Source organism: Lemur catta, chromosome 15 (assembly GCF_020740605.2).
Source record: "Lemur catta isolate mLemCat1 chromosome 15, mLemCat1.pri, whole genome shotgun sequence".
In the NCBI taxonomy this organism is placed as follows: Eukaryota; Metazoa; Chordata; class Mammalia; order Primates; family Lemuridae; genus Lemur; species Lemur catta.
In genome coordinates this window covers 29,015,389-29,031,580 of record NC_059142.1, presented here as the reverse complement: position 1 = coordinate 29,031,580, position 16,192 = coordinate 29,015,389, and the positions used below count along the sequence as shown (strand labels likewise).

The 16,192-nt window shown below is 49.2% G+C and overlaps 1 protein-coding gene across 4 annotated transcripts in view; it reads left to right on the top strand.

Annotated features, from left to right (window-relative positions):
- MSI2 (musashi RNA binding protein 2) overlaps positions 1-16,192 on the top strand; it is a 379,812-nt gene that overhangs the window by 228,924 nt on the left and 134,696 nt on the right. For all 4 annotated transcript variants that reach the window (XM_045525690.1, XM_045525689.1, XM_045525691.1 and 1 more), the window contains exon 7: positions 12,719-12,767. In XM_045525690.1, the coding sequence (XP_045381646.1) occupies positions 12,719-12,767 (49 nt within the window). The remainder of the gene's footprint in view (positions 1-12,718; positions 12,768-16,192) is intronic.

The window sequence follows — 16,192 nt, the reverse complement described above, 5'->3', positions numbered from 1 at the left end:
TGACGGCATCACTTCAAAACAATCTTTCAGGGACCATGGATACCCCACCCCAAACCACACAAGGCCCAGCTAAAATGCCAGGCGTGCTCGCTTTAGACAGAGCAGCCCAGCTTACCTTGCACGCAATCACTTCCTGCTGCCAAAAGCCCCAATTTCAATTATGATGAGTATTGATGAACAATTTTCTCTTTCTCAGAAGTATTAGTAAGTGCAATTTGTTTGGTATATGAAATATCTCAAGACATCTAAGATCTGGGTTTCAAAAATTAAACAAAAGACTTGATGGGTTATTTATAGAAACATTAGAAACCATTGGATTTGATGCTCTTTTCTATCTGAATTTTTTTTTCTTTATCCTGCAGAATCTTTCTGAAACCCAGACAGTAAGCACTTTTGGGGTATTAGTAGGTGCTAGATAGGACATGCAGAGCTGCGTATGAAGTTTCTGGAGACTAGGGAAGGTGGGGGAAGAGATGGGCAAGTGGGGACTGCCAACTTAGATGATATTCATGTGACAAAATAAGATGTCAGAGTCGTGCATGACAGCACCAAATACAAGAAACAGATACAAGACACATCTTTCTACAACATGCGCACCTTATTTGTGCTCACTTTATCCAAATCAAGTGAAATGAGGACCTAATTGTCAGTATTTTAAACTGGTCTGCCACGAGGTTTCTTGAAATAATGAGCCCCCTTGTGGTTTCTTTTTATTATTATGATACATTTTATTTTAAAATACATAAGGACTCACAAGAAGTTGTAAAAATAGTATGGAGAGCTCTTGTGAGCCCTTTACCCAGTTTCCCACCGTGATAGTATCTCCCATAACCGTGGTACATTGTTAAAACCAGGAAACCGGTGTTAGTACATCGTCAGTTTTCACATGTACTCGTGTGTGTGCTTGCGTGTGTCAGTTCTTTGAAATTTTATCACATGTGTAGATTCGAGTGACCATCATCGCAATCCGGATATAGAACTGTTCCATCGCCACAAAGAAACTCCTTGTGTTTCCCCTTAATAGTCATACCCTTCCCCCACCCCACGCCTGGCAGCCACTGATCTGTTCTCCATCACAATAATTTTGTCATTTCGAGAATGTTATAGAAATGGAATCACATAGTATGTCGTAAGCCTTTGAGATGGACTTTTTTTCACTTGGTGTAATTCCCTTGAGATCCATCCAAGTTGGGTACCAGTAGTTTGTTTCTTTTTATTACAATGGGTGTTCCATTGTAGGGGTGTACCATGGTTTGGTTTTCCATTCCCTTTGTGTTCCTAAAGCATGGTTTATTTGCATACGACTCATTGCAGCACAGTACATAAAGCCAGGTAGACTTATGAGGTTAAACCTTACTCAGCCACACTGATTTCACTAAATTGGAATTTGTGGCGATCGATATAAAGTCTGTTATTGCATTATCCAGCCCTTATCTCACGTATATTTGCAGAGCATCTGTGTGTGCCGGGCGGGGCTGACATGCATGCTGGAGGTAGCATAGGGCAGTCATTTGCTACTGGCCAAATGCTTCCCTGTATATTGTCAATAATTTCTACTTCTCAAGGCTGGGGGTGAAGGTTAACAGTGATCATGGTTCCTTTTACAAGGAAACTGAGCTGCCTTGGAAAGCCATACCCGAGATTACACATGGGTGGAAATGGTGGAATGGAATTTGAACCCAGGACTTGTGCTGCCGTGCCAGGTTCCTTTTATTCTATCACTGGGGCTTTGCCTGCAGCTACTGAATTGCTTACAGCTGGTTGCTCCTCTAGAAAATGAGTGGGCTGGACTCATATCTTTTTGGTTCTTTCTGCCTCAAAGAGTTTATGATCATCTCTGAACAAGAAGTAACTCTGACAAGAGACTGAATCCTTCAGCCTGTTGCTGCACTTGAACTTTGCTCTTAGCAGCATTTTGTTAGCCATCATTTGAAGACAGTTTGGGAATTTAAAAGTTACAAAGTAGAATTCCTTTAAAAATAGTCTGTAGTTCAGACCTTCCTTCATTCTGCTGAATTTCGACAAGATCTTTGGGTCAGGACTAGAACCGAGCAGCCCACGGGGTCTTTGACTCAGAGCTCTGGGGGTGACTTCAGGGATAAGGGGGTGAGGAGACTGGCTGTCAGGCAGCCCAAAGGGGAAGAAGTGGGAACTTCTTTGCATGCTATTAAAGCCCTGGGAAGAAACTTTGGGGGTGTATGCTGCTTGGTGCACGAATTCAGGTGCCTGATGCTACGCAGTTCACAGAACTCTGCCTTGTGCCAAAATTGCTGTGGATCAGAGGGAGCTGCTATTTCAGGCATCTGAGTGCTGCTGCTGCTGAATTCAGGCCTGAGCAGCTCATCTGAGGGGGTGGGGCAGAGTTGCTTCAAGTCTTTGAAGCTCCAAAAAGGGTTCAAAGGAGCCTTGGACAAGGGATTCCTGCACTGGGCGTGAAGTGGAGAGGTGACCTTTGGGGCACTTAAAACTCCCGAGTCTGTGATTCGGAGACAAATGGAACTTCGTCTCTCCCCCGGTTACTGACATTCACTCCAAGACCTGGCGGAGTTCACCAGAATCACAGGCTGGTGCCTTCAAAGGGCTGGTGGAGAGAGAAGGGCCTGGGGCTTGGGAAACCCGCAGCTGCCCCTGACCTCTGGCACGTCACCTCACCCCTCTCCCCGTGTGGTCCAGGAAAGCTGTGGGGCTCTGGAATCTGATAGACCAGAGTCCACCTCCCTTCTGAGTGGCAGATAGAGATGGTGGGGGATTGGGAGGCACCGTGGCATCAGGGTGTCGGAAAGCCCAGGGTCATTCTGAACCCAGATTCTTTTCATCTGTGCTCTGCAGCCAACTCTTTGTGTTGGGCAGACAAAAGAGCCTTAATAAATATTGGTTTAATGAATAAATGTGTCACCAAGGCTGAGCTCTCCCTCTGCCTCATTCTTTGTCCTCACCAGCCAGTCTGTTAAAGGGGGAGGCGGGAGGGGATCTGATGCCCTGTCCTGAGGCTCCTGCACTCAGAAGTCCCCTGCCCCAGGGGCCCTGGCTTTTCCCAGACCGCACACAAGCCCTGCATGCCCTCCTCAAGCCATGGTGTCTACCCTCCCTGTTTCCCATGCAGAAGGAAGATGCAAATGGCTCCAGGGATTGGAGTTGGGATTGGAACCTAGACTTTTCCAGCCTACAGAGCTCCTTTCTCCTCTCCCCTCTGCCCTGTCTGAGCGTATGTCTGCAGCTACGCTTGTCACCATCCGAGATTGCATTGGCCACAGGAGATGTGGATGATTTTTCCATTTGTCCTGATGTTTATTTCATGCCCATCAATATCAGCCCGTATTAGGACAGATGAGGTGGTTATTTACAGGCTGTGCATTTTCACACTTGGTAATTATAAACCCTTCCCCTGTTCGGTCAGAATCGTGGAGATCCATTTTGGCAATTAGCAGTTTAGTATTTGTTTAATGGGAATGCAAGAGAGTGTTACGGCACATCAGTGCTCCCTAGTCATTTGCCTTTCTCCTCCGCAGCTGGCAGGTTTGGGCCTTTTTCATGGTAGGTGAGGCCTGCTGTGAAGAGGCTGGGGGTGGGGGAGGAAGGCGCATTAGGCAGCCTGCCTGCCACTCCCCTCCCCCAGCTCACACTTGCACGCACACACGCACGCAGGCACTCACAACCAGTGCTGAACACGGCCCTGGATTTCCAGAGCTCAGCAGCCGCCACTCAAAGGAAACTCACACGAGAGGCCGTTAGGCCAGATGCCATTTCCATGTGACAGCTGTCAAGGCTGCCGGATCCAACTGCTGCTCCTCGAACAGCTCATGCCCGGCCTGTCTCGGTGTCCCTCTCCCCTTCCTTCACCCCCTCCTCTCTATGCCGCATCTCAGATGTCCCCAGAGAGGGCCTCCTGCCCTACCCTCCGGGGTGGTGCTCAGCTCGGGGCTTTGCCTGCACAGCTAGAACAGAGGCCCCGCCCCAGCCACACTCCCGCAGGCGGGCGCCGGCTTCTGCGGCTTAGTTTTGAGATAGGGCCTCTGGGACTGCTCCCCTGAAAGCATGCTGGTTCTGTTAGTGGCTGTCCCTTGGTGTGACCCATTTGCAGAGGGAAAACACACAGTACGGGGTGTGGCTCCTGGCTTCACTTCGAGGAGTGTGCCTGGGCCCCCCGCAGGGCTCAGCCAGGGGATTGCTGGGGTGGGGCAGTGAATTGGACCAGTGTCTGTTACGATGAGTGTTATTCGTGTGATAGGCACTTGCTGGCCACCCCATAAGCCTAACTAACGACTCAGGAAGTCAGACGGACTCAACATTCTCAGCACAAACTGCACAGTGTGGACTTGCATGGGCCAAACCCTGGACCGAATTCAGGGCTGCCAGTGCCAGCTCTGCCACCAGCTTGCTCCTTGATGGTGGAGGAGCCCAGTGATCTCTAGCTTCGAGGATTCACAGATTGAAAAGGAAGAGACCCCCACATGCTCCTGTTTTCTTTACCTCTCTAATCATTCCCTCCTCTCCTGAGCCTACCAGGGCAATATGCACCCATCTCCTTGAAGTTACCTAGTCACCTCTCTTAACTTTTGGGTAGGATTTTAAGGTAGCATCTGTTGGTTTGTCCAGCACACAGTGGCAATACACCAAGTTCTTAGGGATTCAAAAAACAGAACCCAATTAAGGGAGTCCAGTAGAAGACAAAGGGCAACACACCTGGTCTTAAATCCTGGCTATGCCATTTTTACTACCTGTGTGATCCTAGACAAGTCACTTACTCTCAGTGAACCACAATTTCCTCACCTATAAAATGGATGTATGAAATGAGTGTGATAATATCTACCTCAAAGCTATTGTGGTAATTAAATGAGCTTTGTAGATTGCCTATTAAGCACCCGTAAATGGCAGTTATCAGCAATCGTTATTTCTGGGGGATAGACATTTTGTAACCTAGAGTCTGATATGTATTTGTGCAATGAGAATCTCTGAGCAAGAGACTTTGCCTTGAGGTAAATAAAATGTCTCAATCTCCGGGATAGAGCTGTCTGGAGACCCCACATCCTTCAATTCCCGTGGGCAGATGTCTCTTTGTTAAATTCGTAATTGCAATCTGATACACATTGTGTTTTGGGTTTTTTTGTTTATTTGTTTTTTGTTTTTAGTTAAAAGGGAAACTGAAATGATCCTGCAAGAATGAAAAAAGTAAAAGTAGGAAAATATAGGGCAGATAAGGAAGGGTCCTGCTAAAAGGGATAGAATATTCTGGGCATAGTAAGGCTTGGGAGGCTTCTGTAAAACGTTCAGGAAATGTACTTAATGCCACTGAATCCTATACCCAACAAAATGGTTAAAAGGATACATTTTATGTTATGTATATTTTATTGCAATAAATTAAAGAGTTTAGGAGAAACTACGCAGATCTTTCTCTTGTTAGTCAATTAAGGCATAGGCGTGAATTGAAATGAACAAGGTTTCCGGTGGATGCAAAGTAGAATTTTTGACTTTTGTGATGAAGGGAAAACATGCCTGGCAGCAGCAGCTGGGACAAAAGCCCCAGCGCACCTCCACTGCCTCAGCCTTCCGGGGTGAGCGCGCAGAGACGGGGCGGCTGAGTAGCTCCCAGGCCTGCAGCCAGGGGAGGACAGGAACCTGAGACGGGGCAGGAAGGCAGCGTTGGCAGCCGAGACTTGGACCCATAAGACCAGTGTCTGGGTCCTGGGCCCAGCCCCCGCCAGCTCTAGGATGACCCGTGGGGAAACTGAGGCTCTGAGGATTTGTAATAATCCCTGTCTCGTGGGGTTGTTGTGAGGACCAAAGCAATAATATTAATAATATCTGTGAAAATATTGGTGGTCGTGGGGGAAAAGCAATGGTTTTGTTAGGTTTTCTTAAAGTTCTATGTTCAGTTTTGTCTTTCGGAGCTACTTCCAGGACAGAACTTTGGCTTTTTTGCACAAGGTTAAGGAGAGACCCCGAGAAAGTAGTAGGTGGCAAGGAACCTACCTGATCCTGACTTCTGGCTGGGGATGAACTTCCAGTCTTCAGGCAGCCAAAGGGCCGTTAATACCGATTTATTTAGGACCCATCTGCACACATACATGCTGTGATTGAGGCTCACTGCGGCTGTGCATAGCCATTTAGAGCAGTGGTTCTCAGCCTTGGCTACACCCCGGATCACTGGGGAGCTTTAAAACAATCCTCTGCCGGGCCCCCGCTCCAGAGATTGGGGTGTGGACTCAGCAGCAGACATTTTCAAAGCTCTGCAGGTGTCTCCAGTGAGCAGTCATGGTCGCAAACCACTGATCTAGAATTCAGTGTGAATCAATGGGATTTTCCAGCCGGCTCCCTCTCCTCTGTTCTTCCTTTTGGGCAGTGATTAAAGATAGAGCAGCCCTACGTTTTGCAAGTGCAAAGCAAGCTGAGAAGTCCCGTTTCCATAAACTAGATGCCATCACTGAGCTTTACGGCAGGAGCCTATCTTGGCTGTGCCCAGGGTGGTGGGGGCAGGGTGGAGACGGTGCCTTCCCACGCTCTGACATAATCCTGGGACCAGGCAGCCGCTGTCCCCGGGCCCAGGCACCTGCGTCCCGCCACGTCATCCAAGTCTCGCTCTTGTGGCTTTAGTGCCTCCAGTTTATAGAACATCATAATAAGGCCTGTTAAGCCCCACGCACTGTAGTATCATGGTATTGCCTTTGAAGGTGTTTACTTAAACTAACACTGGAAGCATTTGAGTGGGAGCAGGAAGAGAAATTCAAGGGCATTTGTTCTGGGGGAGTTGGAGGAGCTGGGCTGCTGCTTTTCCCTTTTCCCGCCCTCCTTGTATTTGACCAGATAATTTAAGGATCATTTGAAGTGCCATTTCCTGCTCTGCGTTTGATATGTGCGGTGTGTGGGTGTGTATGTTTGTATCCCAGGGGAGTAGGAAATTTCTTAGCGCCTGTGTTGGCCGCAACAAAGCTCTGGAACAGCCTCCCAGCACAGAGAGCTTGCGGAGGACCAGGGGTGAATGCAGTGCTCCTGGGGGTGGTTTCTGCAGTGTCTGCAGGCCATTTTAGCCTTCGAGGCAGAGTCTCCATGAATGGGTCTTAGGGACTGTGTCATACAATCTTCTCCTTTCACAGATGAGAGGCTGAGGGTAGAGGAGGGAAGATACTTGTCCTCAGTTAGATCCCTGTGGGGCTGGGTTCCAATCCCCTTGCAGCAGTCCCTGCCATGCCCAGCTGCCTCCCAGCACCTGCAAAGTCATTACCAGCAACTCTTTGTCCCTTTTGCTGTCTCCTGGGAGCAAGTTTTCTGTGTCCCCAAATCAGTTCGGCCTCACTCGCCTGCTGTGTGCTGGGGGAGCCAGCATTGCAAAACCTTAGGAGAGGCTGTGGTCTGGGGGACATACTCTAGGGTCCCCCCCTTTGGCCAACCAACCGGACACATAGAATTTTTGACCTCCCTTTCTCCAACCCTCTTTGCGTTGTGATTTAAAGGTTTACCATTGAGCAAGCACATGAGCTGGGCTGGTGCAGGTCTCACCTCTGGATACGGTCAGCACCATCTGGCTACTTCTAAAATCACTCAGCAAGAATGTCTGGCTCACAATAAATCTTTTGACTCATTAGAAAGAGGGTTCACTCATTCATTAAATGAATTAGGATTAGAGAGGCATCACCCACTGACTTGAGTGGTAATTATTGCTGATTTTCGTGGTGCTCATTTAGTGAGGAACACGTTGCCAATTTCTCCTGGCGCTTCGTGGAGCTCTGTCTCCAACCTTGCTGCTGGGGTGAGGTTTAGTCGAGGTCCCGCCACACCCTGGTTCCTGGGTTCTGTTTGGAATGTTCCATCAGGAATGTGTTCCAGGTGGGACCTGATGGTTTATCACTCTGCCCACCTTCGGCACTTTTCCTTCCTCCACCCCTTTTCTTGCCTTTGTTTACTCTCTAGGATTACTGGAGACTGTCGTGTGTCTTCTGGTGATTGTAAAGTTTTTTTTTAGAAGAGGGACCATGAATAGAATAGTTACCTATTGCCACAGGAGTGCTGTATAACACGTCACAAGACTTGAGTGGCAGATAGTGACTGTTTGGAGCACACCGGGAGTGGTTCTACTGATCTTGGCTGGTCTCACTGGCATGTTTTGGGGGTGACTAGCTGTCCACCGATAGGGGCTGGCCCCAGCCGGGGGGACTTGGCCCTGTTCCACGTGCTGCTCATCCTGCACCAGGCTAGCCTGGACATGCCCTTCTCATGGTGGAAACAGAGGTGCAAGAGGGAACAAGCAGAAACACACACATCCTCTTAAGGCTAGGCCCAAAATGAGCATACCATTCCCTCCACCTCATTTTATTGGCAAAACAAGTCAAGTTCAGATTCAAGGGTTAGGGAGATAAGACTACACCTCTTGTAGTCTTCTCTTGGGGAGAAGAACTGCAAACTCACAGGTTCAAGGGTGTGAGGCTGTTAATGCAATCAGTCGTGAGTTGTCTCTTATATATACTTAGGCTGATTTTTGCAAATAGTGCCTAATAAATACATGTTGCATAAAAGTAGTAAAATTACCATTAGCTAGGTTTTCTAATGAAGATTGGGTTGGCTGCATGAGGTAGACATGAGCAGGAATTTATTCGTTGGAGGGAAAGTTTGTGTCATTCTAGTAGAATCTGAGTTTTTCTTGCACTGGGTGCAGAGCAGCTTGGTTACCACTAAGAAATCCATCTTCTTGTCATCTTTTCTGTCATGGGTTCTGCCACCATCATTTTCAGGATCTACGAATATACACATCTGAGAGAAGGAGAACAAAGAGAGGGAGAACTGTTGCCACACACTGAAGTGGATCACTTGCTCCTAGAAGAGAATTGTGTTCCATGCATTGAGCACCGAGTGTGTGGGAAAGAGGAAAAACAATCTCTGTCTTTAACCTTTGCGCTTTTCTCATCCCTTAGAGTCGCCCATGGAAAGAGGGGTGCAGGGGTCCCGCCACTGCATCTTCCTCTGCTGGGAGCTTATTAGAAATGCAAATACTACCAGATCAGACACTCCAGGAGTGGCACCCAGGAGATCTGGGGCTTAACAAACCCTCCGGAGGGTTCCGATGTGGATGGTGTTTGAGAACGCCTGTCCCAGCCCCACTGGCCACAGCTCCCTTGGCTGACTCTCTCACGCTTCTGAGGTATTACAGGGCAGTCTGAACCTTGGCTCAGTCAGACATGCACATTCAGGACCTTCTGGTGTCGGGACAAAGATGGGGGCATCCCATTCCCAACCATCTCCCCTAAAAGTTACTTTACTTTGCATTTTCATTCACAAAGATACACCACAAAGGATGCCAGGGCTGTGTTTTAAATCTGCCTCAAGTTATTACAAAGTACATCTCAAGGTTGGAATAAGCTCCTTTTCCCAAAACAGACCAGGCTTGTGCCAGGACACGGGACAGACACCTCCTGTCCTTCTCTCTCCCCCTTCCTTAGGCGATCCCCAAGACCACCAGGCCTGTGCCCACCTCTGGTACAGAGAATTCAGTAAGGCAGGTGAGCACGTTGTCAGCCCAAAATAAACCCCAGTGCGAGTGTAAGGATGAGGGTGGTGACCCTGGAGGAGGTGGTTGACAAGGGTTAGTGGTGTTTTCTACCCGAGGTCAGAAAAACACCTGTTTTCAGCACCCCTAAACCTTTGTGTTCCCCTGACACCTTGAAGGAAGCCTTGGCCTGTATGTTAATGTTGTAACTCTGCACAGCCAGTTGATGTACCCGGGTTTCATTTGTGTGTGTGTGTGTGTGTGTGTGTGTGTGTGAGAAAGAGGGCGAGAGTTATCAGTTTGCTGGCTCTGGGGCTGAATCCCAGTCACCTTAGCCGTGCCCCTCATTTCTCCTTGACGGAGGCTCACACAAGCCGCTTCTGTTTGATTCACATAGAACCGTGAGAAACAGTCTCCTATGTGAGGCCGTGTTTTTCATTCTATTCAGTCTTTGTATATTCAAATTCTTCTAGTTTCAGCTCTTGCTGTTCTGCCAGATTTCCATGGCATTGATGGCTTCTCTGAATTAATAAGTGTTTTGCAATCACTGAAAAGTTTTCTACCCCCAAGCCCTGGGACTTATCCATATTGATTTTTTTTTTCCCCTTTCTCTTTCCTCTCTAGCTACTTCTTAGATGTTGTATTTTGTAAAGTGTTAATAGAATTTTTCTTTCACCCTGACACTTTATCTATTCAGGAGGTCTTCGCGGGTCCCATTGTACAGGCGGACCACGGAGGAAAGAGCGCTATTCTTCCCGACAATGCTTGCCCTACAAACATACACGGATCCTCCCCCACGCTCGCCGGGGCGGAGTGGGTGTCGGGAGGGCAGTGTTCAAAAACACTCCAACTTAGGAAGGAAAAGGGGAGCCAATTACACACTGCTGAAAGGAGATTTGGAAAATACATTTTTTAAAAAAAATTCAAAACATTTATTTCCTAAGGGAACGGAGTCTCAGTACGAAAACACGGCCAGCACAGAAGGGTGGCTGTTTTCCTTACTGTTAGACATTTTCAGTTCAAAATAAGGATTTGGCAAACATCTTAGAAAATCTGGAGATGGGTGGGAAACAGATGTCACATTTACCTGCACGCTACCCGGCAGGCCTCACCCCCTGCCCACCCGCACCCCAGGCGTTCGAGTTCTCGTCGAGTCCCAGGGTCTGAGTCTCAGAGTCCGTATGCCCGAGTGAGACTACTCTGTGTGCAAACACACCGGCTGATCTCACGGTGGTTTTGCGTGAGTGGTGCCCGGGAGGCAGATCGGCCGCTGTGTGCGTGGCCTCAGCAGGTGCGTGGGGGACTCCAAGCCTGCCCAACAGGGCTTTGTCCGGCCTGGAATGGGCATGGGGGGGGTGGCGTCTAGTGAAGAAGCCCCTGTTCAAGTGATCTCCAAACCAGCATGGCCTACTCCCACCAGCCTGGTGCCCGGGAGAGAGGGAGCAGCTCCCTGCTGGAAGAGTCACCATGCAAGGCCATTTTCCTCCCAGTGACTGACTCCAGAAATGGGCACCAGAACGGGAAGGCCCCGGGAGCCTCTTTGTTCAGGCCTGGTTGCTTAGCAACAACGAAAGGGGGCCCTGACTCAAGAAGGGATTTTTCAGCCAGGCCAGTCCCTTTGAGGTTTGTGACTGTCTTGCCTACCCCTGTCTTCCATTCTTACCTTGACTTAGCTCTTCCCCCTGTTACATTTGATGGCCCCTAGAAAAATGTATGTGATTTGTCTGGAGGCATCATTTTAAACCTTGGTTTATTGCTGCCCCCAGTGTCACCCCTCCTTCGTAGACCATAGTCTGGGAAGATTGGGGAAGGAATAGCCGAAGGTTCCTTTCCTTGGCTGGATTGGCTGGATTAGCTCAGCCCCCCAAGCGCATTGGTAAACCTCTGAGCACAAATGGACGGTGCCTGGCCCTCCCCAGCCACACCCACACGCTGCCATTGCTCCCAGGACGGGCCCTCTGGGCCACAGTTTAGTCCACCCACAGCCACACGGGTTGGGTTGTATTCTTACTGCCAACCTTGGGCACAGAATGAATGCAGTGAGCAGGCTGCTCCCTGGTCAGACAGGTGCTTTCCCCAGGTGAGCGGCTGATGGGCGGGGACAAACACCTGTGCTAAAGATGTGTGATTTCTGGAATAAAGGGTTGGATCATAAACACTCGTAAAAGAAATGGATTCCACAGCCAAATCTGGTCCATTAAGTATGAGTTTTATGAGCTCTACATGGGAGTTGATTGAGTGTGGATCCTGAAATCTTCTTATTGCTAGAAATACCCAAAAGGGTTGCAGGAAGTGTGGGAGGGGTCTGGAAGGGATTAGGAAGAGAGACAGAGGGTGCCTTTGGTATTTTCTTCTCTTTGATGTTTTTGAAAAGGTCCTAGCACCAATGTATTAGTTTGCTAGGATTGCCATAACAAAGTCCCGCAGACAGGGTGGACGGCTGAAACAACAGGAGTTTATTTTCTCACAATCTGGAGGCTAGAAGTTCGAGATTAAGGTGTGGCAATATTGGGGTTTTTTTTGGTGGCCTCTCCTTGGCATGTAGATGGCCGTCTTTGCCTTGTGTTGGGACACGGTCATCCCTCTGAGCATTTGTGTCCTAATCTCTGCTTCTTACAGAGACCCTAGTGGGTGGGGGCCCACCCTGGTGACCTCATTTTAACTTAATTATTGAAGACTCTGTCCCCAAATATAGACACATTCTGAGGTACAAGGGGCTAGGGCTTCAACATATGAATTTTGGGGACACACAGGTTAGCCCATAACAATCAAGATGTTAAAGTTCCATTGTTTATAATTGGAAACATTTAAGTATCCAACAGAAGGAGAATAATTAAGTCAGCTATGGCTTCTCATCCTGTAAAATATCACATGTCAGTCAAGATAGCATTCATGATGTAGTCATTTGGGAATCATTTGTGATAGTATAATGTTACATGTAAAAAACACAAGGAAAAATGTTATATACTGTGTGACTTAAACTGTATTAAAATAGGCATCTTTTCTTTTTAAGCAAACGCTGAAAGGAAATATACCAGACGTTAACTGTAGTTGTGCTGGGTGGAAAGACGGACAAGTGATTTTTTTTCTTTCTGCTCTTTTGTATCTTAAAACATTCTTTAATGGACAACTATTACTTCTGTAATGGAAACCTTCCCCTACACACACACACAGCATATAATGTTTTGTGCACTTTGTTAAACTTCCTAAAGCAGCCTTTTTTGTTCTGTCTTTGTGTTGCAGGTGGAGGACGCGATGCTGATGTTTGATAAAACCACCAACAGGCACAGAGGTAAGACTGCCCCAGTGTGAGAAGGTTGCCGTCACCCCCTCCTGGCTTCCGTCTCTTGTTACCCCAGCCCTACTGACAGATATTCAGTGAAGATTCCAGAATCAAGCAGGTAGAGGTCAAAGAGCTATAAGGAGGGCCACAGTCACACAAAGAGCCCCAAGTCTGGACAGTTAAAAAATCCTTTCGTTTGGCTTGGAAACCCTTGTTTATGCAACCACGCCCAACACACAAATTCGGATCTACCTTTCTAATCCTGGTTTTCTTAGTTCCTTGCTAACTTCTGCACTGAGTGATCCAAGTGGAAATTTTTCATAGCAATTGTGTTCTCAATTTGCATTGAAGGATGTGGTTTAGGAGCTGACTGTCAGTCTAAAGACCCCCTACCCCACAAAAAAAAAAAAAAAAAAGCCTTATTGTATGTTTGTTGGATGCGTCCAGCGATTACACCTTCGGAAATGCCCCGTGGCACCTCTGGAGTGTTCAGAGGGCATCTGCACTTTGTCCTGTGCACCTCCTTGTCCCATCCACGTTACAGAAAATGGGTCTCAACCTGGGGTCCATGAACCTCTGAAATGACATGCAAAATGTCTTGTGTTTGCAGTTTTCTTGGGTGAGGTGTCCAAGCTTTGAATAGATTCTCAAAGGGGTCTCTGGCCATCCCCTCCCCAAAAAGAACACATTAAAATTGCTGCTTTAAACAGAAAAATTGGAGGAATCTAGAAAATCCTCCCGGGGGTAGTAGAGTCAAAGGAGGTTATGACTTAGTGTTCTGTTCTCCGGAAGCAAGGGTTTCTGGGGTTCCTATTAACAGGGTGTTAATGAGCAGAGCTTCCAAAGGGGTGGCAGGAAGTGGTGTGCTGGTGTTCTCCAGGGAGGGAGCGGGAGAGTGAGCAGTGTTTCCTTGCCACTTGGATTGCATTTAGATGTTTCCTGTGTTGTTTACATTCCTGCTGTCACCTGTGATTAGAAGCAGTTACCCAGTGCCGACTGTATGTCTTTCTGTTTGGAGACGGCAGTGAGAGGGAGGAAGGAGTGGAGTGGGAATCGTCGCCTGCGGGAGTGGGAGAAGGAGGGGGATGTCCCCAGCGTGCCTGGTAATCGGCTTCTCGTGCGTGCCTGTACCATAGACAGCATCCTCGCAATGGGAATGTTGAGCGCTGGACAGACAGCTGTGGGATCAAGTGGTGTTTATGGGGGGCAGGGGTGGAGGGTGGGGAGAAGGGGAAGGCAGGGAGAGAAAAGAAGGGCATGCAGGTGTAGAATGCCGCCTTGCTCAGGAGTGAGAGGAAGGCGTTGCCAGTGATGGGCAACTCATGGTTATCCTCCGTCACCATCCACATCATGTTGCTCCAGCTTTGTGGTTTCCAAAGCACGACTTCCACATGCTTCTCCTAATGTGGCCTTCACAGCAGTCCCTGGGGGGTTGTTGTGACTCTGGGGCAATCACTGAACTTCTTTATGCCTCAGTTGATTCATCTGTCAAATGGGGGTAATAACAGTCCCTCCTTCTTGGACTGTTTGGAGAGGGTCATGCCCAGCCCTTGTCAACAGTGGGTAAATGTTGGCTCTTAACTGTCATCATTATTGTCACCTCCATGTTGTTGATGAAATAACCAGGACTCTTGGGGGCAACTGATACACCCAAGTTCTGAGTGGGGGCCCCAACCTAGGACTGCTGGTTTCAGATGCTGCTGTTTCTCTGTTGTGTCCGGATATGGGGACGGGTTTGTTGAGAAAGGCATCGTCATCTATTTATTTTCGGGGTAGGTGACGCCTATCTGAATGTGGCACCGTGTTCAGTGTTAGAATTCATAATCCTGAAAGATTCCTGAGCAGCCCCCAGGCAATATTGTTGCCCTATTTTGAAAAATCAATGCGCGAAAGTATTGTTTGGCCTGCTCTGCGTCAGGCCCCAGGCTGGGGGCTTCCCCGGGCGTCATCTCATTAACCCCCACAGCCAAGCAGGAAAAGAGACTTGTCATCTGCAGACCCTGAGGGCGCCAGTGACTTGTTGAGGTCACACAGCCATTAACTGGCAGAGGTGGGATTCTAACTCAGGACTTCAGACTTCCGGGCAAAGCCCCAGAGGATGTGTCAGGAAAAGTTCTGTCTTACTTCTAACTGGATCCCTGCTGCTGTGGGTGAAGCGTCTTCCCTCTTCCCAAAGGGGAGGAAGACAGCAAGGTGCTGGGTGCAGATACGGGGTGGCGCCTGTCTGTGACTGGGTGCGGGGAGCGTTGTTGCCTGTTGTGCGGTGGAGGAAGGTCCCTTCTGGGACCCGGTGCTCAGAGCGCTCTGACCTGCCAGAGTGTAAGATACCGTCCTGTTAGTGGATGCAGGACCAGCTGTATAATGTACATAAAGGTGATTAAGAATTTCAAGATGACCACGGAGCACTAAGCCGAGAGCGGAGCCCTTCTCACCATGTTCGTGGGACTGCACCCCCCATGAAGCTGCCTGCGGGGGGCCCTGCCTGACGCTGGTGGGCCAGGGGGGGAGGGTATGCCAGGAAGTTTCAGCAGGACCTGCCGTCCGCCTGCCCTGTCCCCCCGTCCGGGAACCTCCTGCTCCCGGTCCTCTCTCTGTGTCGGTGGGGGCTTTGGCCCGAACGCATTTTCCAGCCCCTCAAAACAGCTAACAAGGTGTTTCTCTTTGCACTGGGTGCTGAAGGCGAGGGTAATACTTTCATGAATGCAGAGCGTTTAGGGGAGTGAAAATTTTAAAAAGAAGAACAACATATCACAACAGAAGCACAAATCATGTACGTGGAGCGAGTGGCCCCACGTCGTGGCCTGGTGGAGTGTGCATTTGCTATCAGGTGATAAGCACAAGGAAATAAAATCCTCCTGCAGCCACCTGCCCCAACCTACTGTCACCTCCTCAGCTTCCTGCTGTCCGTGATCTTATCAAGAGGAGAGCGCTGCAGTGGCAGAAGTTGAGGATACCTCCCTGGCTAGAGCAGCCTCCAGCTCTCTTCTTAAAGAGGTCCGGACTCACGCCATTAGCCTTGGCGGTGCACGAGCTCAGCACTTCTCATCAGACTTCTCAACCCCAGGAACAGCTACCCGTGTGCCCTTGGAGCTGGGACCACTGGGACTGGGCTGGCCTTCTGCACATCAGGCAGGCCAAGCTCCCAGGCCACTCAGGCGGCACTTGCCAAAGAGCCAAAGGTCAGGGCAGAATTTCCACTCCTTGCCCCCAGTGGCCACCACCTGTCCCTGTTCCCTGGTGGTCCCCATTGGAGCGGGGATGACCCTCAGCTCTATCAGGTTGCCCCTCCTGTCCCCAGAAGCTCCACCCTGGGCCTCACTAGTGCTGTGGGGAAGACCCCAGGACGTAGGTGATGAGTGTCCGCCGTCTGCCATCCTGCCAGCAGGAGGAGGGCCTGAGGTCACCGTGGAAGTGTGGTGGCTTCTCCCCTTCCT